The 26977-nt window shown below is 45.1% G+C and overlaps 1 protein-coding gene across 1 annotated transcript in view; it reads right to left on the bottom strand.

Annotated features, from left to right (window-relative positions):
* Nucleotides 1–3378: 3378 nt before the first annotated feature.
* LOC137644070 (mitochondrial S-adenosylmethionine carrier protein) overlaps nucleotides 3379–26977 on the bottom strand; it is a 45994-nt gene continuing 22395 nt past the window's right edge. Inside the window, exons 4-7 of the mRNA XM_068376976.1 lie at nucleotides 13490–13599; nucleotides 12832–13099; nucleotides 11523–11661; nucleotides 3379–3644 (exon numbers count right to left, since the gene is read on the bottom strand). Of these exons, the coding sequence (XP_068233077.1) occupies nucleotides 3530–3644; nucleotides 11523–11661; nucleotides 12832–13099; nucleotides 13490–13599 (632 nt within the window). The 3' untranslated portion in view covers nucleotides 3379–3529. The remainder of the gene's footprint in view (nucleotides 3645–11522; nucleotides 11662–12831; nucleotides 13100–13489; nucleotides 13600–26977) is intronic.

Below are 26977 nucleotides of genomic sequence, written 5' to 3' on the forward strand. Positions count from 1 at the left end.
CAGGAAAGAGTATTGGGCTCTCTCCAGTTTGCAGCAGTGACAGACCCGGTGCTAAAAGCACCTCTAAAGGATGCATCAGGAGTCTGGAGAAGATATGCATCAAACGCTTGAAGAGATCAACTAAGGTTGACCCCGACCCTATTGCGCACACTGTTAAGGCCGTGGTCAACAGCCAAGAGCCTAGCACGAGAGAAAAGTGCAAGGGAATTGGTCGCACCAATTCAAAACATTTCACATCAACATCTCGGAAGCTATGGCAGTTTTCCTGACGTTGAAGAAACTATCCCCTCGCAGAGCAATCCACATCAGATTGGTCCTGGACAACGAAGTGATAGTAAAATGTCTAAATTGACAAGGCTCAAGATCACCTCACATCAACCATGTGATATTAGCCATCTTCTACCTGGCAAGGAAGAGGGGATGGCACTTATCAGCAGTTCACCTACAAGGGTTCCGCAATGTGACGGCGGATGCTCTATCCAGGCAAAAGCCGATAGAGACAGAATGGTCCCTAGACGCAGACTCATTCTCATTCATCTCGGAAAGTCCCGGAACTGCAGATCAACCTCATCACAACGAGCGACAACAAGAAACTACCTCGTTACGTAGCCCCTTATACGGACCCTCAAGCAGAAGCAATAGACACCATGTCCCTTGGCTGGAACAGGTGGAATCGCATTTACCTGTTTCCACCAACCAATCTCCTGCTATGAGTCCTCGACAAGCTAAGATCCATCAGAGGGACAGCAGCAGTAGTGGCCCCCAAATGGCCCAAAAACAATTGGTTCCCTCTAGTTCTAGAATTGAAACTGAAGTTGTTTCCTCTGCCAAACCCAGTTTTATCCCAACTGGTCCAGAAGTCGACTGTCTACGCTTCATCCTCGATAACCAACAACCTACATCTCATGATTTTCCCGCCCTAGCAGCGAACAAAAAGTTTGGAATCTCGAAGGATAAAGTTGACTTCATCGAAGAGTATAAGTCAAGTTCGACTAGGAGACAATATGAATCGTCATGGAAGAAATGGGTGTCCTTTGTAAAAACAAGGAAACCAACAGATATATCGATAGATTTCCGTCCTGCTTTCTTCATATACCTACACGAACAAGGCTTGGCTTCCACCACGATTACCACGTATAAGTCGACCCTGACTAGACCACTTCTGTACGCCTTTGAGGTGGACCTCACTAGTGAAATCTTAAATAAGATCCAAAAAGCATGTGCTAGACTCCAGCCAGCAACCCCTCCAAAGCCCATCACGTGGTCTTTGGACAAAGTCTTGCTTTGAATCTAGACAATGAGGATTGTATTCTAAAGGATCTAACACAGAAAGTCATCTTTCTGTTTGCAATAGCCTCAGGGGCTAGAGTTAGTGAAATAGTAGCCTTATCCATAAACAAAGGCCATATTCAGTTCCTAGACACAGGAGAACTGAACCTTTTTCCTGATCCTGCCTTTCTTGCCAAGAATGAGCTACCCACTAAGAGGTGGGGTCCTTGGAGAATCTGCCCACGGAAGGAAGATGTCACTCTATGCCCAGTAGAGTGTCTTAAGGTCTATCTTCCAAGAACTTCAGACTTCAAGGGAGGACAGCTCTTCAGAGGTGAAACTTCAGGATCAAAGCTATCCCTAAGACAACTGAGAGTGAAGCTCACCTACTTTATTCGCAGAGCGGATCCTGACAGTACACCCGCAGGTCACGATCCGAGAAAAGTTGCTTCTTCGTTGAATTTCTTTCAACACATGGACTTTGAAAGGCTCCACTCATACACTGGGTGGAAATCATCCAGGGTCTTCTATAAACACTATGCGAAGCAAGTACATGAAATGAAACACTTTGTGGTGGTGGCAGGTAGTGTCATAAAACCCGTCGTCTAGTGCTGCGATGAACAGTGGACTGTTTTGGGACTCAACAGTGTATCGGGTGCCGTAACGGTGTAATTATGATCAAACATGACAAAGGTTCGTGTGTAAAAGGCTTCAGCCGGAGTCCGAGTGCCGGATTACACCGTTGCACTCCAAAAATCTGCTCCTGAACGTTAACTAGTTCTCACCCAATGAGTATCCATATAGCGGAGCATAACTCAAGGCGGAGCTAAGCATAACTCCGGAGCTAAGGGTGTCGGTATAAAACGACCCCAATTAATGACTCATACACTAACGTACCTATTAATAGTGTTAGCTATATTAACAGTAACCACATCAATAAAAACGTTTATAATATTAAACGTACTATCATCAACTCTGATACTAAGAGGAGGCTTGAATAACTCGTGATCGTATAAAAACGGAGAACGGGAAATTCACCTCTCTTACTCGAGCTAACAAAGAAAACGAGAGAAGGATAACTCATATCTGAAGAACAGGGAACGAGCAGTCTCTGTTTTCGCTCTCAAGGTTACATAATAAAAAACTAACATCACACAATAAAACAAGAACATTAATAAAATTGATTGCTTTTCTTAGTAATAACCAAGAACGAAGAATAACGTAACAAAAAACAAGGATATAGTCTAAAACGAAGCCTCTGAGGCGAGAACAAACTAACAGACTAAATCGCTAAACTTTAATTCGCTATTCTTTAAATCGCTATTCTTCGTAGGTCCAAATTGGACTTGCAAGCAAATAAATACCATAGTAAAAATTAATGATAACACTAAAAGGCCATAAAACGTAAGTGATATAACCAAGATGACAGAGTACCAGATGGGCAAAATTAACTAGAATATTTACCGAAGCGAACATAACCCAAAATGGCTGCCGATACCTCGGCAAGACAATCGCTTCCAAAACTAAAAACCACCATATTGGAAACAGAACCAATGCCCGGTACTGTCAAAAGCTGCCAAAACAAACTATGGTACTTAACATTGGTAAGGGTGAAGTATCAACGTCAGTCATGTTGAATTAACGACAATCACTTCGAAAAACACTGGGCAAAACACTTATCAACTTTGCTGGTAAGTCCAAAACAGAAGGATGACCTAGTGAGCGCGAGTGGTGGGTGTCGGTAGGGTAACCCAACTGTATTCTCTAGGGCCTGTCACGGCCCTCCCCCTTTGATGAAGGGATTATCTAAATGGAAGACAGCCTGTGAATAGTGTTTTACAAACGCCCTTGTTAGATATACGACACCAACAAGGTGCTCGCGCGAGGGTTGTAACCTCTGCATTCCATGCTTTTAATTTTCTCTGGTATATTTGGAAGATTTATATCAGAAAAAGTACAAAGAAGGACTTTTTCGCCGGCCGTCACAGGTCTCTCCCCAGAAATAGATTTTTCCTTCGTCAAAATCCCTTTTTTGCTTTGCTCAAAATCCATTTTTTATCCTAATAGCACAAATAAAGGTGAAAAAAAAATGTTCATATTGGTTGGCATTATCATTGTTATTATCTGAGTAACGAAATTTTACCTATATACATAATGAAATAAGAGATATGAATATTAACAATACAGTATATATACACCTGTACAATCAACAAATTTGCTATTTAAAGGATTACAGAACTGACTAAAAGGAGTCAGTTCATCATAATTTCCCAGAACTCGTACTTACAATATTTTTTGCCTTTTCATATGCCCCAAAAAACACTGCTCCTCCAATTGATATCCACATAGTTCTTGGTATCACCCCTGCAAATAACCTGAAATTGGGAAGAGTATTGTAAATTGTACGGGTCTAATTTTCTTGCCATTTCAATAACATAATACAGTAGATGGAATTTTGGTAAAATTTACTATATAAATTTTTACCTAGTATAGTATTGTATTCATCATACTTTAATTATCAAAACCATAAGCTTTCCAGCCTCTTACAAAAAATCTAAAACTTTCTACCAACTCTCCAATCTCCCCCTACCCTGTGATAACCCATAGATCCCATAGGGGGTGCTAGGGGTGAACGCATCTCATGCCTATTGATACCGTTAGCTTCATATAAGTAATAGTACACTAGCAGGCAAGTACTAATGTAATATAGTTGCATATCATGCTCTTTAGAAGGTATGTGATAGAGAGGATAAAATGCAACCTAATTTTAAAATGAAATCACACTCAAACCCACTTGATACAATCTCACTTCATAAATGTTTTCTTTGATAATGGAATTTTTATTCCTTCCATTGCTGTACCTTCCATATAAATAAAACTCCTCACTTGAATATTGTAGCAAATCTCCCTACCAAATCACTAAGCAGTTTTCACATACAACATTAAAGAAAACTGTCATCTAACAACACAAAATATACATAAAATGATATTTTAATTATAAAATAAATTTTTGAATATACTTACCCGGTGAATATATAATAGCTGCAACTCTGCGGCTCGACAGAAAACACACTCAAAAAACTCGCGAGCGATCGCTATGAAGGTTGCGGGTGTGCCCACCAGCGCCAACTGTCGGCCAGATACCACTCTTGCATGTAAACAAACCCTTCAATTCTTCTCGTCCCGCTGCGTCTCTATTGGGGAGGAAGGGAGGGTCTTTAATTTATATATTCACCGGGTAAGTATATTCAAAAATTTATCTTATAATTAAAATATCATTTTTAAATATTTAACTTAGCCAGTGAATATATAATAGCTGATTCACACCCAAGGCGGTGGGTAGAGACCAGAGTTAATTAAGTTTACAGCGTATAAGCTAAGAGTTTTTTCATTTTGACAGTTATCAATATAACAAAACCAAAATATATAGGTACCTGGTAAGGAAGTTGACTTAGACGATTACTCTGCCTTGTAAGTCTGTCTTCCTCACGGAGCCCAGCGATCCTCTTAGGATGCTGAAAGACTCCCAGGAGCTGAAGTATCAAGGGCTGCAACCCATACAACAGGACCTCATCAAACCCCTGATCTGGGCGCTCTCAAGAAATGACTTTGACCACCCGCCAAATCAACCAGGATGCGAAAGGCTTCTTAGCCTTCCGAACAACCCATAAAACAATATTAAAAATATTTCAAGAGACAGATTAAAAGGATATTGGAATTAGGGAAGTGTAGTGGTAGAACCCTCACCCACTACTGCACTCGCTGCTACGAATGGACCCAGTGTGTAGCAGTCCTCGTAAAGAGTCTGGACATCTATTAAGTAAAATGACGCGAACACTGACTTGCTTCCCCAAAAAGTCGCGTCCATAATACTTTGCAGAGATTTATTTTGCTTGAAGGCCACGGAGGTTGCTATATCTCTAACTTCGTGTGTCGTAACCTTAAGCAAACATCGGTCTTTCTCATTCAAGTGAGAATGAGCTTCTCGTATTAAAAAAATCTGATAAAATATGACAAAGCATTCTTTGACATAGGCAATGAAGGTTTCTTAACTGAGCACCATAATGCCTCAGATTTACCTCGTAATGACTTAGTACGGGCTAAATCGAACTTAAGAGCTCTAACAGGACATAATACTCTTTCCAGTTCGTTGCCTACGATCTCTGATAAGCAAAGAATATCAAAAGATTTAGGCCAAGGACGAGAAGGCAGTTCATTTTTGGACAGGAAACCAAGTTGAAGTGAACAAGTGGCTTTTTTCTGTAGAAAAGCCGATGTTCTTACTGAAGGCATGAAGTTCACTGACCCTTTTAGCTGAAGCCAAGCACACTAGGAAAAGTGTCTTGAGGGTGAGATCCTTCAGGGAGGCTGAATGTAATGGCTCAAACCTGTCTGACATGAGGAACCTTAGGACCACGTCTAAGTTCCATCCAGGAGTTGCCAAACGACGTTCCTTAGAGGTCTCGAAAGACTTAAGGAGATCTTGGAGATCTTTATTGTTGGAAAGATCTAAGCCTCTATGTCGAAAGACCGAAGCCAACATGCTCCTGTAGCCCTTAATCGTGGGAGCTGAAAGGGAGCGAACCTTTCTCAGATGTAAAAGAAAATCTGCGATTTGGGCTACAGAGGTACTCGACGAGGACACAGATGCTGACTTGCACCAGTCTCGAAAGACTTCCCACTTCGACTGGTATACTCTAATGGTAGAAGCTCTCCTAGCTCTTGCAATCGCACTGACTGCCTCCTTCGAAAAGCCTCTAGCTCTTGAGAGTCTTTCGATAGTCTGAAGGAAGTCAGACGAAGAGCAGGGAAGCTTTGATGGACATTCTTTACGTGGGGCTGACGTAACAGATCTACCCTTAGAGGAAGACTTCTTGGAAAGTCTACCAGCCATTGAAGTACCTCGGTGAACCACTCTCTCGCGGGCCAGAGGGTAGCAACCAACGTCAACCTTGTCCCTTCGTGAGAGACGAACTTCTGCAGTACCTTGTTGACTATCTTGAATGGTGGGAATGCATATAAGTCCATAAAAGACCAATCCAGTAGAAACGCGTCTATGTAGATTGCTTCTGTATCTAGGACTGGAGAGCAATAGATTGGTAACCTTTTGGTCAACGAGGAGGCAAAGAGGTCTATGGTGGGTTGACCCCAAGTAGCCCAAAGACTCTTGCCCACGTCCTTGTAGAGGGTCCATTCCGTGGGTATCACCTGACCCCTCCGACTGAGACAGTCTGCCAAGACGTTCAAGTCCCCCTGGATGAATCTCGTCAACAGGGAGATGCCTCGAATTCTTGACCATAAGAGAAGGTCCCTTGCGATCTCGAGCAGCGTGAAGGAGTGTGTGCCTCCTTGCTTGGAGATGTACGCCAAAGTTGTGGTGTTGTCTGAGTTGACCTCTACCACTTAGTTTCGAAGAAGCTTTCTAATATCATCAAGGCCAAGTGGACTGCTAATAGCTCCTTGCCGTTGATGTGCATGCTCTTCTGACTTGAGGTCCACAGACCCGAGCATTCCCGACCGTCCAGGGTCGCACCCCAACCCAAACCCGACGCGTCTGAGGACAACACGTGGTTTGGGTTCTTGACTGCTAGGGATAGTCCCTCTCTCAGACTGATATTGCTGTCCCACCATTTCAGGCATGCCTTTACTGGTTCGGAGACTGGGAATGATACCGTCTCTAATGTCTTGTCCTAGTTCCAGTGAGAGGCTAGATGGAACCGGAGAGGCAGAAGGGGTAGTCTCCCTAGTGAGACAAACTGCTCCAGGGATGAGAGAGTCCCTACGAGACTGTTCCAACTCCTGACTGAATAAACGTTTTCTTTTCAGCATTAGTTGGACTTCGAGCAGGGCTTGACTGCGAATCTCCATCCCCAAATATAGAATAATCTGGGATGGGATCAGTTGGGACTTTTAGGTTGACCAAAAGTCCCAACTCCCTGGGCAGACTCAACGTCCAATGTAGATCCTGCAGACAGCGAAGACTGGACGATGCTCTGAGAAGCCAGTCGTCCAAGTGCAGGGAGGCTCGGATCCCTGATAGATGGAGGGATTTTGCCACATTCCTCATGAGCCTCGTAAACACGAGAGGCGCAGGACTAAGGCCAAAGCACAGGGCTCGAAACTGGTACCCCACATTCCTGTAAACAAACCTCAGAAACGGTTGGGAATCCGGGTGTATAGGAATGTGGAAGTATGCCTCCTGAAGGTCGAGAGAGACCATCCAGTCGCCTTCCATAAATGCTGTCAAGACAGCCTGGTAGACTTCATTGTGAAGTTTGTCTTGACAATGAACACATTGAGCGCACTTGCCTCTTACGTACTCCTGCAGTGAACATGGCTGCCAGATCATTGGAGCCATCCCTGAGGGACTTGTTCCTGCAGATAACGTGGCTGTCAGATCATTGGAGCCATCCCTGAAAGCCTTGTTTATGCATGACATAATTGTACAGCAAAACTTCAAACGCTCGAAAATAGCTCTGAAGTCGACCTGTAAAATCTTGGAGCGTCTCATGGCCAGGCGCCAGGGAGAGTCTATGAGGTTTGAGAAGTCTATCTGGGCAGAGGCAGGAACTCCCAAGCCGAGAACTTCTCTTGTGTCATATCAGACTCTCGCTCTATAAGCCAGCTTAAAAGTAGGGAAAGCAAAGGCTGTCTCCCCCAAACTCCTCCTGGCGATAAACCAGTCGCCTAGCAAACGTAAAGCTCTCTTAGAAGAGCGAGAGAGCACTAGCTTATAAAACAACGGCTTTGAAGTAGCTAGGCCTAGTGTAAGCTCTGACGTTTAGGCGAACGAGGAGCAGCAGTTACAAAAAGATCCGGACAAAGATCCTTAAAAATCAGCATGATTTATTTAAAGTCCATAGAGGGCTAAGCAGCTTTAGGCTCCTCTCCGTCTGACAGAGTCCTCAAGGGAATATCAGTAGGAGGGGGAACAGCAACTTCCTCATCTGAAGGAACCTTGTCCGACAATAGCCGAGTCTCAAGCAAGGGAGAGACCTACCGTGGTGGCAATGCTTTACAAGCAGAGTCCACACACACTGGTGCATTAGTAGCGGACCAGGACGCACCGTCATGTAACTGCTTGACAGTCTGTGAACTGTCAACAACAACAGGTGCGTGAGGACGCACAGCGTCCACTCGAGACTGCTTTGACCGCCTAGTCTGAGCAGTCAAAACAACTCTAGAATGCGGAGGTTGACGCTCAGCGTCAAAACAAGTCAACTCCGATTGTTGGCGAACGTCCTGAACGTCAACAGGAGCATCAGCAAGTGGCCTAACTTCCAAATGTGGCTGAAAATCCACACGAGACCGCATCGAGTGTGGTTCTAAACAACCTGACTGACGTGACTTGGCTACGCCAACGTCAACAGGACGCACAAAGGAACGTTAGGGTGGCTGAAGGCCAGGATCTCGATGAGATAAACGGCTAGGCTCAACGGACTTATCGGCAGAATAGTCTTCCATAAGGGAGGCAAGCTTATTCTGCATGTCTTGCCGTACAACCCATTCAGGATCAACGGGAATGGTTGCGGTAAGAGACGAGGGTAACGTCTGTGACTGCAAAACCTTGCCTACAAAAAGACTCTCGGAGTCTGTGTTACGCTTTTGTTTAGGCGGCGAGCAGTCTTCCGATGACTGCATAGGGTCAGAGCTGTCCTAATGGTTAAAACCAGGACGCTGGACCTGTCCTGAAAGGACTGACTTTCGCTTAAAGGGCCTCGAAACCTTGTTCCACGGTTTCTTATGCGAAAAGCCTTCGGATGACGAGGAGAAAATCGTCTCTCTCGCCTTATGGTAGGGGTGATCTTGGTAAGATACACCTGATACCATAGAGGGAACGTCTGTTCGCTGATCAAGGCCTCTCGAACCCATAAGTCGTACGACATTACTTCTCCCCTGGGCTTGGGAGCTTGCAAGAGGTCCCGGACTAGGCGAACGGCAGGCACGAACAGACGAACCCTCGGTCGCAACACTGATAACACTTTGCGCAATATCACTTTATCACTACGATTTTCTGTTTTGCACTTAATTCACTGAAATCGAATTTTTCAACAATTCACATTAGGTATGAATAAAACTGATTTCTACCTGAAGCACGCAATTCTACCCTCTATCAAAAGGTTATAATTGCGAAATCAGTCGTATAATGTAAGCACATTAATACCAGCAAAAAACAGTAAACATATTTTAAGATAAAAAAATCAGTGGCTGGGGAAGAGACTAAACACTAGTTCATTCAAAACTACGTTTTCAATCTCTCACCGTAAAGTGCCTTGGGACGAGAATAAAAACTAAAAACGTTTTATCCTTTCTCCCCGTACAGAGACTAGGGACGAGAGTAACTCGAGAACAACGTTACTCGCTTGGGACGAGATAAAGATCGGAACGTTCTCTCTCCTCTCTCTCTCTCCGTCTCTCTCTCTCTCTTGATTTCGCACCGAAGAAAAGAGCCCACTTACGTTTCGTCAATAAACAGGTTATTTGACCAAAGGAAAAAACTGAAAGGTTTTTCAATTAAAAGTTCCTTTAAAATAGTCTTTAAAACATTTAAGCTTTGAAAGAAAAAAGAACAAAACGTCAGAATCGATTTACTCTTTCTGCAAAGTGAAACCGTGATACTCTCTCTCTCTATCGTAACGATAGAGCGCAAACTGCGTAGCATAAATAAACTAAACGTTAGTTCATCTTTGAAACAGTACGAAGACTATTCAAAGAAAAAAACTATCATAAAATATTTACTAAAAATATTTCATTTAATAAGTTTTAAATCATTAGCTCTGTAAAAGTTATTTACGATTGAAAAGGGCTCAACGTTGTTTAACTTCGGTTTCCAAGTTAGGACCGCCTACTCTCAGGAAAGGTCGCATATAAACAAATCATTAAAATTTATTTTGATGTTTATTATAAATGGAAAGCTAATCGAAGAGGCCTAATAAAGGCGGTTGAGATATAAAATATATAGAGGAAAATCTATAATTAATTTATAACGTGATAAGATAATTGCTAAAAGCCTAAAACACACTTCCGTCTAAGGGAAGGGTCGGCCATTTAAAAGTCAAAGAAAGTCCATACTCTCTCTCTTGTCATCAAAAATTAAATCTATCCAAAAACGAGTTCAGGATTTAAGTTGAAGCTCAAACCAAAATGAAGTACTTCACCAAATATGTTGAGAAAACTCCAGGTTCTACAGCGAGTATTGATACGTCTTGTCGTCAACATCGACAGAGAAGAATTGAAGGGTTTGTTTACATGCAAGAGTGGTATCTGGCCGACAGTTGGTGCTGGTGGGCACACCCGCAACCTTCATAGCGATCGCTCGCGAGTTTTTTGAGTGTGTTTTCTGTCGAGCCGCAGAGTTGCAGCTATATATATTCACCGGCTAAGTTAAATATTTAAAAGTATAAAATACCTAAATAACCCATGCATTACTGATAACTTAAGAGTCCAAATATCTTAAGCACCAAACCAGATTAGTCAAATAATGCTTCATAACCTCAATTTTGTCTTTGACTAAGCTGTAAATACAGTACAGTATTCCATTAATCACTACATACACAGGTTGACCGCTAGAGCTTGGTTCAGATACGAAAGTCAAGGAGCGGATAATGTATGTGAGATCCTGATACATACTTTGATCTTGGATTCAGATTGCATTTGGATAGGAAAATCTTATGAATCCTAGTACAGTACAGTACTGTATATCACCTAAATCTACCTCCTTAAATACCTTACACTATATTATTCTTTGGCTCCTCTCTTATCTTTTTTATCTTAAATTAATTGGCCCTTCTGCCTGCTCAACATCCAAAGCGCCCATGATTACTCCTGATACTATACTGTTTGGGTTAGAATTCTCTTGCTTGAGGTTACACTCAGGCACACTATTCTATCTTATTTCTCTTCCTCTTGTTTTGTTAAAGTTTTTATAGTTTATATAGGAATTATTTATTTCAATGTTACTGTTCTTAAAACATTTCTTTCTTTGTTTCCTTTCCTCCCAGAGCTATTTTCCCTGTTGGAGCCCAGGGCTTATAGCATCCTGTTTTTCCAACTAGGGTTGTAGCTTAGCAAGTAATAATAATAATAACAATTACTAAAAAAGGAAGACACTTGAGGGGAAGGAGAGGTATTATGATAAGAAATCAAAGTTTGTTAGGTGTTTCCACTTGACCAGCAATTATGACATTCGTAAAGAAAGATGTTTATTTTCATATGAAAATGTTAAGAATAAAAGGTACTAGTAAAAGCCATACCCTGAGAAACCCTGCTGAGCATAAACCGTTTGTACTGCATTCTTAATGCTGCCTCTTGCAACAACACTTTCTCGTTCTGCTAACATTATTCTGGTTTTTGCAACATCTAATGGAGTCGTTATTGCTGCTGACAATCCACCTGTTAGAAGAAATATTTGAGTCATAAACATCAAAGACAACATGCTAAAATGACTCTGACAAAGTGATGTGAAGTAAGAAGTGTGGCAGTATACAGTATACAGTTCTCGTATTTTATATACTGAAAAGTTTATTTAAGTACACCATATTAAAAGACATGAGAGAGAGAGTACACCATATTAAAAGACATGAGAGAGAGAGAGAGAGAGAGAGAGAGAGAGAGAGAGAGAGAGAGAGAGAGAGAGAGAGAGAGAGAGAGAGAGAGAGAGAGAGAGAGGGGGGGGGGGATATTAATATTGCCCGTACTTTATGTAAGGTAGTAAAATTCACTGTTGTAGAACATTACACATTTGAAGTACTGAAATTATATATTACAAGAACTGTAAGCAAAAAAAAAATCATATTTATGATCACCTATTATATGCTGAATACCTTACTATCGGGAGAGGTTCAAACCCAATTATAAAGGATAAGGAAGACCAAAAGTATAAGTTTGGAAAGTATATTAAGAATCCTTTTTTTCTATTTATAAGTGCACAAATCTTTGATAAGAGGTAGCTTGAATTAGCCGACAATGTTTACATTATCTTAATGGGCTCACATATCTAATTTCCAAACTTATTATATATATATATATATATATATATATATATATATATATATATATATATATACACACAGGTATTTTCTTTTCTTCTTCTTCTTTAATATGAGATAGGGTTCTCTGTATTGTGAATGACCGAATTCAGAAAGATCAAACCCGTGGATGTCGAGGCACAAATCTGTGTTTGTGTGTATGTATGTATGTATGTATGATATATATATGTACAGTATATATATATATATATATATATATATATATATATATATATATATATATATATATATATATATATATATATATTTACATATATATATATATATATACATATATATATATATGTATATATATACAGTATATACACACGTGTGTGTGTGCTTGTGTAGGTGTGTATACCATATACCTATCAGCATGCAGTGTAAGCCATATAATGACCATATTTCGCTAAGCATGACCATAGCCTGATTGTCTTTTTAAATAGGAACAGAGGATAAGCTCATAAAATATAAATGTGTATTTATTAGAATATCTATCTAGAAATTACTAGTAGGAAAGAAATCAAATTCTTACCGGCTACCGCTCCACAAAGTGATGCTTGCCAGGATTCCACGTATCTTCCCTGATATTGAGACCACCACTTTTTGAAAACCTCCCATAAAGGAAATTGTATAAACGAAAATGGAATCTCTCTGGCCACTGTGCTCAAATAACCTCTGTATAATCCTCTGATTCCCTCGTATCTAAGCGTGTCTTTAACTACCTGAACAGACGATTGATATAACTGAGCCTGCCGTCTCTGCTTCACAATCTCCATGGGTACTCTTATTACGCAAGCTACCTGGAGTGGAGAAAAGTTTTAAGAATGAAATTAATATAAAATGCTTTTGTAAGTTCAGTTTTAAGTAATAAATTGGAAAGTTTATTGTATGAGATGGCCCTCAAAATATCAAAACTATTTATATATTTTCATCATAGATTCCATTAATTTCATGAGTCTTTCATGTGTCACACATAAATCAAAATACTTTTTAAAGGGAAAAGGTTTCTCTTACAGGTAGAGGTTGATGCATGAAAGTCTCCCAAGATCTTTAGTAGTTACTAGAGAAGTCATTATCACAGTAACAGGTTTCCTCTTTAAATGAACATGGAAAGATCAAATGCAAGAGGTCAATATCAATAGGAGACCAATACTACTTAATGAAAAAGAATGAAACGAAATAGGACTTACCACTTCTCCAGCAGATGCCGCGATCATATGTACACATGGCTGGTAAGGCTCTCCTACCCTTGGGCCTAATATCTTCTTGAAAGCTTCATATGTGCAAAAAAATGCAGCAGCTGTTGATATGTTATTTTCATTAGTAAAATAAATTTTTGAATATACTTACCCGGTGATCATATAGCTGTCAGCTCTGCTGCCCGACAGAAAAACTTAAGGACGAAATACGCCAGCGATCGCTATACAGGTGGGGGTGTACATCAACAGCGCCATCTGTCGAGCAGGTACTCAAGTACTCCATGTCAACACAGAACCAATTTTCTCCTCTGCCCACTGGGTCTCTATTGGGGAGGAAGGGTGAGTCCTTTAATTTATGATCACCGGGTAAGTATATTCAAAAATTTATTTTACTAATGAAAATAACATTTTTCAATATTAAACTTACCCGGTGATCATATAGCTGATTCACACCCAGGGGGGTGGGTAGAGACCAGCATATATGTTAACATTAAGAGCTAAGTATTTCGTATTTCCTTTTAGCAGTTATTCAAAATAACAAACATAAAATTAATAAGTACCTGGTAAGTAAGTCGACTTGAACAATTACTCTGCCTTTTTAAGTACGTCTTCCTTACTGAGCCTCGCGATCCTCATAGGATGCTGAGCGACTCCTAGGAGCTGAAGTATGAAGGGTTGCAACCCATACTAAAGGACCTCATCAAAACCTCTAATCTAGGCGCTTCTCAAGAAAGAATTTGACCACCCGCCAAATCAACCAGGATGCGAAAGGCTTCTTAGCCTTCCGGACAACCCAAAAAACAACAATAAAAAACATTTCAAGAGAAAGATTAAAAAGGTTATGGGATTAGGGGAATGTAGTGGTTGAGCCCTCACCCACTACTGCACTCGCTGCTACGAATGGTCCCAGGGTGTAGCAGTTCTCGTAAAGAGACTGGACATCTTTAAGGTAAAATGATGCGAACACTGACTTGCTTCTCCAATAGGTTGCATCCATTACACTCTGCAGAGATCTGTTTTGTTTGAAGGCCACTGAAGTTGCGACAGCTCTAACTTCATGTGTCCTTACCTTCAGCAAAGCATGGTCCTCCTCATTCAGATGGGAATGAGCTTCTCGAATCAAAAGTCTGATATAATAAGAAACTGCATTCTTCGACATAGGTAAAGAAGGTTTCTTAATGGCGCACCATAAAGCTTCTGACTGTCCACGTAATGGTTTAGTACGTCTCAAATAGTACTTAAGAGCTCTTACAGGGCATAGTACTCTTTCTTGTTCATTTCCAACCAAATTAGCAAGGCTTGGAATATCGAACGATTTGGGCCAAGGACGAGAAGGAAGTTCGTTTTTAGCTAAAAAACCAAGCTGTAAGGAACATGTCGCCGTTTCAGATGTAAATCCTATGTTCCTGCTGAAGGCGTGTATCTCACTGACTCTTTTAGCTGTTGCTAAGCAGACGAGGAAAAGAGTCTTCAAAGTGAGATCTTTAAAAGAGGCTGATTGAAGTGGTTCGAACCTTGCTGACATAAGGAACCTTAGTACCACGTCTAAGTTCCAACCTGGTGTGGCCAACCGACGCTCCTTCGAGGTCTCAAAAGACTTAAGGAGGTCCTGTAGATCTTTGTTGTTGGAAAGATCTAAGCCTCTGTAACGGAAGACTGCTGCCAACATGCTTCTGTAACCTTTGATCGTGGGAGCTGAAAGGGATCTTTCCTTCCTTAGGTATAAAAGGAAGTCAGCTATCTGAGTTACAGAGGTACTGGTTGAGGATATTGATTTCGACTTGCACCAGCTTCGGAAGACTTCCCACTTCGACTGGTAGACTTTGAGAGTGGATGTCCTCCTTGCTCTAGCAATCGCTCTGGCTGCCTCCTTCAAAAAGCCTCTAGCTCTCGAGAGTCTTTCGATAGTCTGAAGGCAGTCAGACGAAGAGCATGGAGGCTTGGGTGTACCTTCTTTACATGCGGCTGACGCAGAAGGTCCACTCTTAGAGGAAGTGTTCTGGGAATGTCTACTAGCCATTGCAGTACCTCGGTGAACCATTCTCTCGCGGGCCAGAGGGGAGCAACCAACGTCAACCTTGTCCCTTCGTGAGAGGCGAACTTCTGCAGTACTCTGTTGACAATCTTGAACGGGGGGAACGCATAAAGGTCTAGATGGGACCAATCCAGAAGAAAGGCATCTATGTGAACTGCTGCTGGGTCCGGAATCGGTGAGCAATAAATTGGGAGCCTCTTGGTCATCGAGGTTGCGAACAGATCTATGGTAGGCTGACCCCACAAGGCCCATAGTCTGTTGCAAACATTCTTGTGAAGGGTCCACTCTGTTGGGATGATTTGACCCTTCCGGCTGAGGCGGTCTGCCATGACATTCATGTCACCTTGAATGAACCTCGTTACTAGGGATATGTTTTGATCTCTTGACCAGGTGAGGAGGTCCCTTGCGATCTCGTACAACGTCATCGAATGAGTCCCTCCTTGCTTGGAGATGTACGCCAAGGCTGTGGTGTTGTCGGAGTTCACCTCCACCACCTTGCCTAGAAGGAGGGACTTGAAGCTTCTCAAGGCCAGAGAAACTGCCAGTAGCTCCTTGCAGTTGATGTGCAACGTTCTTTGATCCGCATTCCACGTGCCCGAGCATTCCCGACCGTCCAATGTCGCACCCCAGCCCGTGTCCGATGCGTCCGAGAAGAGAAGGTGGTCGGGGGTCTGAACAGCCAGTGGCAGACCCTCCCTAAGGAGAATGTTGTTCTTCCACCAAGTCAGTGAAGACTTCATCTTCTCGGAAATAGGAACCGAGACCGCTTCTAGCGTCTTGTCCTTTCTCCAGTGAACAGCTAGGTGAAATTGAAGGGGTCGGAGGTGGAGTCTCCCTAACGCGATGAACTGGTCCAGTGATGAAAGCGTCCCTATCAGACTCATCCACTGTCTGACTGAACATCGGTCCTTCTTCAGCATGTTCTGGATGCATTCTTGGGCTTGACTGATTCTGGGGGCCGACGGAAAAGCCCGAAAAGCTTGACTCTGAATCTCCATTCCTAGGTATACTATAGTTTGGGATGGGACGAGTTGGGACTTTTCCATATTGACCAGGAGACCCAATTCCTTGGTCAGATCCAGAGTCCACTTTAGATTCTCCAGACAGCGACGACTTGACGCAGCTCTTAAAAGCCAGTCGTCCAAATAGAGGGAGGCTCTGATGTCTGCTAAATGCAGGAATTTGGCAATATTCCTCATCAGTTTGGTAAAAACTAGAGGTGCCGTGCTTAGGCCAAAGCACAGGGCTTGGAACTGGTATACCACCTTCCCGAAAACGAACCTTAGAAAAGGTTGGGAATCTGGGTGGATGGGGACGTGAAAGTAAGCGTCCTTTAGGTCTAACGAGACCATCCAGTCTTCCTTCCTGACCGATGCTAGAACCGACTTTGTCGTCTCCATGGTGAACGTCTGCTTTGTGACAAAGACATTCAGAGCACTGACGTCTAGCACCGGTCTCCACCCTCCTGTCTTCTTCGCCACTAAGAAGAGACGGTTGTAGAAGCCCGGGGATTGATGGTCCCGGACTGTGACTACCGCTCCCTTTTGTAGTAAGAGAGACACCTCTTGCTGTAAAGCTAGTCTCTTGTCCTCCTCTCTGTACCTGGGAGAGAGGTCGATGGGAGTTGTTGCTAGAGGGGGCTTGCGCAAGAATGGAATCCTGTACCCCTCTCTGAGTAACTTCACAGACTGTGCGTCTGCGCCCCTGTTCTTCCAGGCCTGCCAGTAGTTCTTGAGCCTGGCTCCCACTGCTGTCTGAAGAAGGTGGCAGTCAGACTCTGCCTCTAGAGGACTTGGAACCCTTCTTCTTGCTCCCACGTTGACTTTCGGCACGAGCACCTCCTCTGCTGGAGGCTCTGCCACGAAAGGGCGGAATGAACCTTGACGCTGGAGTGTCCATCCTGGGTCTAGGCACGGAGGGCAAAGGGGTGGCTTTGCGTGCGGATGACGCCACCAGGTCATGAGTGTCTTTCTGGATCAAGGAGGCAGCAATCTCCTTGATCAACTCTTCAGGGAAGAGACACTTCGAGAGCAGAGCAAACATAAGTTCCGACTTTTGACATGGGGTGACTCCAGCTGACAAGAAGGAGCAAAGGTGATCCCGCTTCTTGAGGACCCCGGACACGAAAGAAGCCGCAAGCTCACTAGAACCATCCCGTATGGCTTTGTCCATGCAGGACATAATGAGCATGGAAGTTTCCTTATCAGAAGGGGAGGTCTTCCTGCTCAACGCTCCCAAACACCAGTCCAAGAAGTTAAAGACTTCGAATGCACGGAAAACTCCTTTCATAAGATGGTCCATATCCGAAGGAGTCCAGCAAATCTTGGAGCGTCTCATAGCCAGCCTGCGGGGAGAGTCTACCAGACTTGAGAAGTCGCCCTGGGCAGAGGCAGGAACTCCTAAGCCGAGAACTTCTCCCGTGGCATACCAGACGCTAGATCTGGAAGCAAGCTTGGCCGGGGGAAACATGAAGGTTGTCTTCCCAAGTTGCTTTTTGGACTGCAACCACTCTCCCAGTACCCTTAAAGCTCTCTTGGACGAGCGAGCGAGTACGAGCTTCGTAAAGGCAGGTGCTGCTGACTGCATGCCTAAAGCGAACTCAGAGGGAGGCGAGCGTGGTGCTGCAGACACAAACTGATCCGGATATAATTCCTTGAACAGCGCAAGCACTTTCCTAAAGTCTAAGGAGGGAGGCGTGGTCTTGGGTTCGTCGATGTCCGAGTGTTGGTCGTCAAGATGTGCAGCTTCGTCATCATCAGAGAGTCCATCGTCTGAATGTTGAGGAGGAAGCGGCAAAGGAGTAGGTAAAAGCTGGACGGCTGAGTCCGGCAGCACGGGTGCATGTGTGGCTGCACTGGACCATAGCTGAGTGGGGGCGCAAAGCGTCTACTCCTGACTGTGGTCGGATAGCGGAGACCACCGTGGGTTGCGGAGGCTGACGCACCGCGTCAAAACACGGCAACTTAACTCCACCCTCCTGTTGTTGTGGTAGCACACGAACGTCAACGGAGGGTTCCGTGCGTCGGTGAACGTCAACATGCGTCTGGCAGGGTCGACTGCGCATGGGTGGAGGAGCTCTCACAGCTGGAGTGTGGGAGTAGGCAGCCTCAGCATCTGCTGGGCGCACAACCGTGGTTGGTTGTAGGCTAACGGGTGCAGCGTCAACCTTCTCCGCACGATACTCCTGCATAAAGGAAGCTAACTGAGTCTGCATAGACTGCAGCAAAGACCACTTAGGGTCTACAGCAGCTGGTGCGGCAACAGACGGAGTTACTGCCCGTTGCGGTACCACTTTGCCTCTCTTAGGAGGTGTGCAGTCGTCGGAGGACTGCATCGAGTCCGAACTGACCCAGTGGCTACACCTGGGCCGTTGGACTTGCTCGGAAGGGACCTTGCGTTTAAGAGGCCGTGAGACCTTGGTCCATCGTTTCTGGCGTGAAACCTCTTCCGCAAACGAGGAATGAACGGGCTCACTCGTCTTCTTGTGGGTGGGACAATCTAGGCAAGATACGTCCGAAACCACGGAGGGAACGTCTGTCCGCTGATTAAAGCCTGTCGAACCCTTTGGTCGTACGACATTGCTTCTCCCCTGGGCTTGGGAGCTTGCAAGAGGTCCCGGACTGGGAGGACGACAGGCACGAACAGACGCACCCTCATGCGTAACACTGACACTTTTCACTGCACAAACACTCACTTCACTTCCCACTGCACTCTTACCTTTCAACTCCCTGACGTCAGCCATGAGTTGATTGCGGTCATTCGCCAATGACTCGACTCTCTCACCTAGAGCCTGGATGGCACGCAACATATCTGCCATCGAAGGTTGATGAGAGCTAGCAGGGGGGTCGGGTGCAACCACTACAGGGGAAGGAATAGGTTGTGGGGCATGGGGAGAGGAAAAATCAACTGAGCGAGACGAACTCCTCCTGATTCTATCCTTCTCTAGCCTACGTGCATATTTCAGGAATTCTTGAAAATCGAATTCCGAAAGCCCAACGCATTCCTCACATCGATCTTCCAATTGACAGGCTTTACCCCTACAATTGGAACAAATGGTGTGCGGATCGATAGAGGCCTTCGGAAGACGCCTTGAACAGTCCTAGCGCTACACTTCCTGTACTTGGGGACTTGAGAAGGGTCAGACATCTTGAATTAGTCAAAGGGGGGAATTCAAAATCCATCCAAGTCGTCAACAAATAATCCAAAATCCAATAAAAGAATGCAAGGAAGTATTGAAGATAACTTCTGCACAGCGATAGCTAATAACCAGAAATGAATACTTCACCAAATAACGTGAAAATCAATCCAGAAAACAACAGCGTATTTAGTAGGTCTTGCCGGTGGCACGACAGAGAGAAAATTGGTTCTGTGTTGACATGGAGTACTTGAGTACCTGCTCGACAGATGGCGCTGTTGATGTACACCCCCACCTGTATAGCGATCGCTGGCGTATTTCGTCCTTAGGTTTTTCTGTCGGGCAGCAGAGCTGACAGCTATATGATCACCGGGTAAGTTTAATATTGAAAAAAATGATTTTATTAGCATAGATAGAAGCAAAGAATTGTGATGCCAGGGTTTATCAAAATAGTATTCTATTATTGATACATACATTAGATTCGGAAGTTCTAACTTTGCATAGGAAATATGAAATACTAGACTGCATCTCAATTTACTGTAAGGTTATTGAGCAATAGTTGAAAAAGACCAACCACTGAGATACACTTCTAGAATCCCAGCACATACAATGGATCAATAAACCTTTGCCTAGAGTCAGCATGGTGTGTGTGCACCAGCAACAGTCTGGGTTAGATTAGGTAAAATGTTATTTTCATTAGTAAAATAAATTTTTTAATATACTTACCCGATGATCATGTAGCTGTCAACTCCGTTGCCCGACAGAAATCTACGGTCGGGATACGCCAGCGATCGCTATCCAGGTGGGGGTGTACTTCAACAGCGCCATCTGTGGTCAGGTACTCAAGTACTTCTTGTCAACAAGAACTCAATTTTCTCCTCGGTCCACTGGTTCTCTATGGGGAGGAAGGGCGGGTTCTTTAATTCATGATCATCGGGTAAGTATATTCAAAAATTTATTTTACTAATGAAAATAACATTTTTCAATATTAATCTTACCCGATGATCATGTAGCTGATTCACACCCAGGGTGGTGGGTGGAGACCAGCATACATGTTAACAAAGAAGCTAAGTATCCCGTATTTCATTTTATTAGTTATTCAAAATAACATAAAATAAATAAGTACCTGGTAAGGAAGTCGACTTGAACCATTACTCTGCCTTTATTAAGTACGTCTTCCTTACTGAGCGTAGCGGTCCTCTTAGGATGCTGAACGACTCTTAGGTGCTGAAGTATAAAGGGCTGCAACCCATACTAAAGGACCTCATCACAACCTCTAACCTAGGCGCTTCTCAAGAAAGAATTGACCACCCGCCAAATCAACAAGGATGCGGAAGGCTTCTTAGCCGACCGTACAACCCAAAAACAACAATAAAAGCAATCAAGAGAAAGGTTAAAAAGGTTATGGGATTATGGGAATGTAGTGGCTGAGCCCTCTCCTACTACTGCACTCGCTGCTACGAATGGTCCCAGGGTGTAGCAGTTCTCGTAAAGAGACTGGACATCTTTGAGATAGAATGATGCGAACACTGACTTGCTTCTCCAATAGGTTGCATCCATAACACTCTGCAGAGAACGGTTCTGTTTGAAGGCCACTGAAGTAGCCACAGCTCTCACTTCATGTGTCCTTACCTTCAGCAAAGCAAGGTCTTCTTCCTTCAGATGAGAATGTGCTTCTCTAATCAGAAGCCTGATGTAGTAAGAAACTGCGTTCTTAGACATTGGTAGAGAAGGCTTCTTGATAGCACACCATAAGGCTTCTGATTGTCCTCGTAAAGGTTTTGACCTTCTTAGATAGTACCTAAGAGCTCTAACTGGGCAAAGTACTCTCTCCAGTTCGTTCCCCACCAAGTTGGACAGGCTTGGGATCTCGAACGACTTAGGCCAAGGACGTGAAGGAAGCTCGTTTTTAGCCAAAAAACCGAGCTGCAAGGAACATGTAGCCGTTTCAGATGTGAAACCTATGTTCCTGCTGAAGGCGTGGATCTCACTTACTCTTTTAGCTATTGCCAAGCACACGAGGAAAAGAGTTTTTAATGTGAGGTCCTTAAAAGAGGCTGATTGGAGAGGTTCAAATCTTGATGACATAAGGAACCTTAGGACCACGTCTAGATTCCAGCCTGGAGTGGACAACCGACGTACCTTTGAGGTCTCAAAAGACCTAAGGAGGTCCTATAGATCTTTGTTGGTGGAAAGATCCAAGCCTCTGTGGCGGAAAACCACTGCCAACATACTTCTGTAACCCTTGATCGTAGGAGCTGAAAGGGATCTTACGTTCCTTAGATGTAACAGGAAGTCAGCAATCTGGGTTACAGTGGTACTGGTTGAGGAAACTGCATTGGCCTTGCACCAGCTTCGGAAGACTTCCCACTTAGACTGAAAGACTCTGAGAGTGGATGTCCTCCTTGCTCTGGCAATCGCTCTGGCTGCCTCCTTCGAAAAGCCTCTAGCTCTTGAGAGTCTTTCGATAGTCTGAAGGCAGTCAGACGAAGAGCGTGGAGGTTTGGGTGTACCTTCTTTACGTGAGGTTGACGTAGAAGGTCCACTCTTAGAGGAAGAGTCCTGGGAACGTCGACCAGCCATTGCAGTACCTCTGTGAACCATTCTCTCGCGGGCCAGAGGGGAGCAACCAACGTCAGCCGTGTCCCTTTGTGAGAGGCGAACTTCTGAAGTACCCTGTTGACAATCTTGAACGGCGGGAATGCATACAGGTCGAGATGGGACCAATCCAGCAGAAAAGCATCCACGTGAACTGCTGCTGGGTCTGGAATCGGAGAACAATACAACGGGAGCCTCTTGGTCATCGAGGTAGCGAACAGATCTATGGTTGGCTGACCCCACAGGGCCCAAAGTCTGCTGCAAACATTCTTGTGAAGGGTCCACTCTGTGGGGATGACCTGACCCTTCCGGCTGAGGCGATCTGCCATGACATTCATATCGCCCTGAATGAACCTCGTTACCAGCGTGAGCTTTCGATCTTTTGACCAGATGAGGAGGTCCCTTGCGATCTCGAACAACTTCCTCGAATGAGTCCCTCCCTGCTTGGAGATGTAAGCCAAGGCTGTGGTGTTGTCGGAGTTCACCTCCACCACCTTGTTTAGCTGGAGGGACTTGAAGTTTATCAAGGCCAGATGAACCGCCAACAACTCCTTGCAATTGATGTGAAGTGTCCTTTGCTCCTGATTCCATGTTCCCGAGCATTCCTGTCCGTCCAATGTCGCACCCCAGCCCGTGTCTGATGCGTCCGAGAAGAGACGGTGGTCGGGGGTCTGAACAGCCAAAGGTAGACCTTCCTTGAGAAGAATGCTGTTCTTCCACCACGTTAGAGTAGACCTCATCTCTTCGGAAACAGGAACTGAGACCGTCTCTAGCGTCATGTCCTTTATCCAGTGAGCAGCTAGATGATACTGAAGGGGGCGGAGGTGGAGTCTCCCTAACTCGATGAACAGGGCTAGCGATGATAGTGTCCCTGTTAGACTCATCCACTGCCTGACTGAGCATCGGTTCCTTCTCAGCATGCTCTGGATGCATTCTAGGGCTTGGTTGATCCTTGGGGCCGACGGAAAAGCCCGAAAAGCTCGACTCTGAATCTCCATACCCAGGTAGACAATGGTCTGGGATGGGACGAGCTGGGACTTCTCTAAATTGACCAGGAGGCCCAGTTCCTTGGTCATATCCATAGTCCATCTGAGATTCTCCAGACAGCGACGACTTGTGGGAGCTCTTAAAAGCCAGTCGTCTAAATAGAGGGAGGCTCTGATGTCTGCCAAGTGAAGGAATTTCGCAATATTCCTCATCAGTCTGGTAAACACAAGAGGTGCCGTGCTTAGGCCAAAGCACAGGGCTTGGAACTGGTACACAACCTTTCCAAAGACGAATCTCAGGAAAGGTTGGGAGTCTGGATGGATGGGGACGTGAAAGTATGCGTCTTTCAGGTCTAACGAGACCATCCAGTCCTCCTGCCTGACCGCTGCTAGGACCGACTTCGTCGTCTCCATCGTGAACGTCTGCTTGGTGACAAAAGCATTGAGAGCACTGACGTCCAGCACCAGTCTCCAACCTCCTGTCTTCTTGGCTACTAGGAAGAGACGGTTGTAAAAGCCCGGGGATTGATGGTCCCGGACTATGACCACTGCTTCCTTTTGTAGCAAGAGCGACACCTCTTGTTGCAACGCTAGCCTCTTGTCCTTCTCCTTGTAGTTGGGAGAGAGGTTGATGGGAGATGTAGCTAGAGGGGGATTGCGGCAGAACGGAATTCTGTATCCCTCCCTTAGCCACTTCACAGACTGAGCGTCTGCACCTCTGCTCTCCCAAGCTTGCCAGAAGGTCTTGAGTCTGGCTCCTACAGCTGTCTGGAGAGGAAGGCAGTCAAAACTTGCCTTTTGCGGACTTGGAACCCTTCTTGGACTTGCCACGGTGACTGTCTGCACGGGTACCTCCTCTGCTGGAGGTTCTGCCACGAAAGGGCGGGATGAACCTAGAAGCCGGTGTATCAACTGCTGCAGGGCGGAAGGGTCTAGGCACGGAAGGTAAGGTTTTAGCCTTACGTGCAGAAGAAGCCATCAGATCATGAGTGTCCTTCTGGATAAGTGAGGCAGCCATCCCCTTAATCAACTCCTCCGGAAACAGACATTTGGAGAGAGGAGCAAACAACAACTCTGACTTCTGGCAAGGAGTGATACCAGCAGATAAGAAGGAGCAAAGATGTTCTCTCTTCTTGAGGACTCCTGATACATATGAAGCCGCAAGTTCACCAGACCCATCCCGAATTGCCTTGTCCATGCTAGACATGATCAGCATGGCCGAGTCCTTATCTGAAGGGGAAGTCTTCCTGCTTAAGGCTCCCAAACACCAATCGAGGAAGTTGAATATCTCGAAGGCACGAAAGACTCCCTTCAACAGATGATCAAGATCTGAAAAGGACCAGCAGATCTTCGAACGTCTCATAGCCAACCTGCGGGGAGAGTCAACCAGACTTGAGAAGTCGGCCTGGGCAGAGGCAGGAACCCCCAAGCCAGGTTCCTCTCCCGTGGCATACCAGACGCTCGACTTAGAAGCAAGCTTGGGAGGAGGAAACACAAAAGAGGTCCTTCCCAGTTGCTTCTTGGAATGCAACCAGTCCCCCATAACCCTCAAAGCTCTCCTAGATGATCTGGCGAGAACAAGCTTGGTGAAGGCAGGCGCAGCAGACTGCATGCCCAGAGCAAACTCGGAGGGAGGAGAACGAGGGGTTGCAGACACAAAATGTTCAGGATACAAGTCCCTGAACAAAGCAAGGACCTTGCGAAAGTCTAAGGAAGGTGGCGAAGACTTGTGTCCTTCAATATCAGAGTGAGGTTCATCCAGATGAGCAGCTTCATCATCCGATACATCATCATCCGAAAGTTGAGTTGTGAGTGGCAAAGGCAGAGCAGCAAGCTGACCGGCTGAATCCTGCAGAACGGGTGCATGCGTACCTGCGGATCCAACATCATGCCTCTGCTGGACAGTCTGCGAACTGGCAACAACAAAAGCAGAGGGCTGGTGTGAGGGAGGGTCTGCGGTGGGCTGAGGAGCATGCGGTATGGTATGCAGAGCATGCTGTAAGGTATGCGGCTCATGCTGCATGGTATGCGGAGCATGCTGTAAGGTCTGCAGAGCATGCTGCATGGGCTGAGGAGAATGCCGCATAGTGCTGGAACCCGGCAACTCCTGATGCGGCAGCTCACGCATGTTAGCAGATGGTGCAGCAAGAACATGCGTCTGGCAGGGAGGAGCTCTCACAGGTGGGGTGTGGGAGCAGGCAGCCGCAGTATCTGCAGAGCGCACAACCTCTGCGGGTTGTAGGCTAACAGGAGAGGTGCTAACCTTCTCGGCATGATACTCCTGCATGAATGCCGCAAGCTGAGACTGCATATTCTGCAGCATGGACCACTTAGGGTCTACTGTGGTTGGAGCAACAACAGACGGAGCAGTAGCCTGTTGAGGGACCACTCTACCTCTCTTGGGAGGTGTGCAGTCATCAGATGACTGTGGCGAGTCCGAACTGACCCAGTGGCTACACCTGGGCCGTTGGACAAGCTCGGAAGGGACCTTACGTTTGAGCGGTCGTGAGACCTTGGTCCACCGTTTCCTCCTGGAAACCTCTTCCACAGACGAGGAATGTAAGGGCTCATTCGTCTGTATGTGGATGGGACGATCCTTAACAGATACGTCCGCAACCACTGAGGATACATCCGTGCGCCGATCAAGGCCTGCCGAACCCTTTGGTCCTTCGACATTGCTTCTCCCCTGGGCTTGGGAGCTTGCAAGAGGTCCCGGACTGGGAGGACGACTGGCACGCACAGATGTACCCTCATGCGCAACACTGACACTGACACTATGCACATCACTAGCACTAACACTTCCCACTGCACTCTTCGCTTTCAGCTCTCTGACATCTGCCAAGAGCTGATTGCGGTCACTAACCAACGACTCCACCTTATCACCGAGAGCCTGAATGGCACGCAACATATCAACCATTGCAGGCTGAGCACACGTAGCAGGTTCGGGAGTCACCACCACAGGGGAAGGAAAAGGTTGAGGGGCATGGGGAGAGGAAAAATCCACAGAGCGAGAAGAACTCCTCCTATCTCTCTCCTTCTCTAACCTACGTGCATATCTGAGGAATTCATTAAAATCGAATTCCGAAAGCCCAGCACATTCCCCACATCGATCTTCCAATTGACAGGATTTACCCCTACAATTGGAACATACGGTGTGAGGATCTATAGAGGCCTTCGGAAGACGCCTAGTACAAGTCCTAACACTACACTGCCTATATTTAGGAACTTGGGAATGGTCAGACATCTTGAATTTAGAAGTAGTCAAGGGGGAATTCCAAAATTAAGCAAAGTTCGTTAACCAATGAATCAAATTAATTCCAAAAGCTTGCTAAGCTAAGGATAAAGCTTCCTGAACAGCGAAGGCTAAACTTTAGAGCAAATACATCACCAAATCGTGAACAAAAGACTCCAAAATCAACAGCGTATCCAAGTAGGTCTTGCCGGCGGCACGACAGAGGAAAAATTGAGTTCTTGTTGACAAGAAGTACTTGAGTACCTGACCACAGATGGCGCTGTTGAAGTACACCCCCACCTGGATAGCGATCGCTGGCGTATCCCGACCGTAGATTTCTGTCGGGCAACGGAGTTGACAGCTACATGATCATCAGGTAAGATTAATATTGAAAAAGTAAGAACACAATAAAATCAAAAACCAAACTGAACAAATATAGAGCAAAGGTCAGTAAGCAATACAACTAAGTGCTAGAAGGACATCAGTTATAAAG

This window comes from Palaemon carinicauda, chromosome 7 (assembly GCF_036898095.1).
Source record: "Palaemon carinicauda isolate YSFRI2023 chromosome 7, ASM3689809v2, whole genome shotgun sequence".
Taxonomy (NCBI): Eukaryota; Metazoa; Arthropoda; class Malacostraca; order Decapoda; family Palaemonidae; genus Palaemon; species Palaemon carinicauda.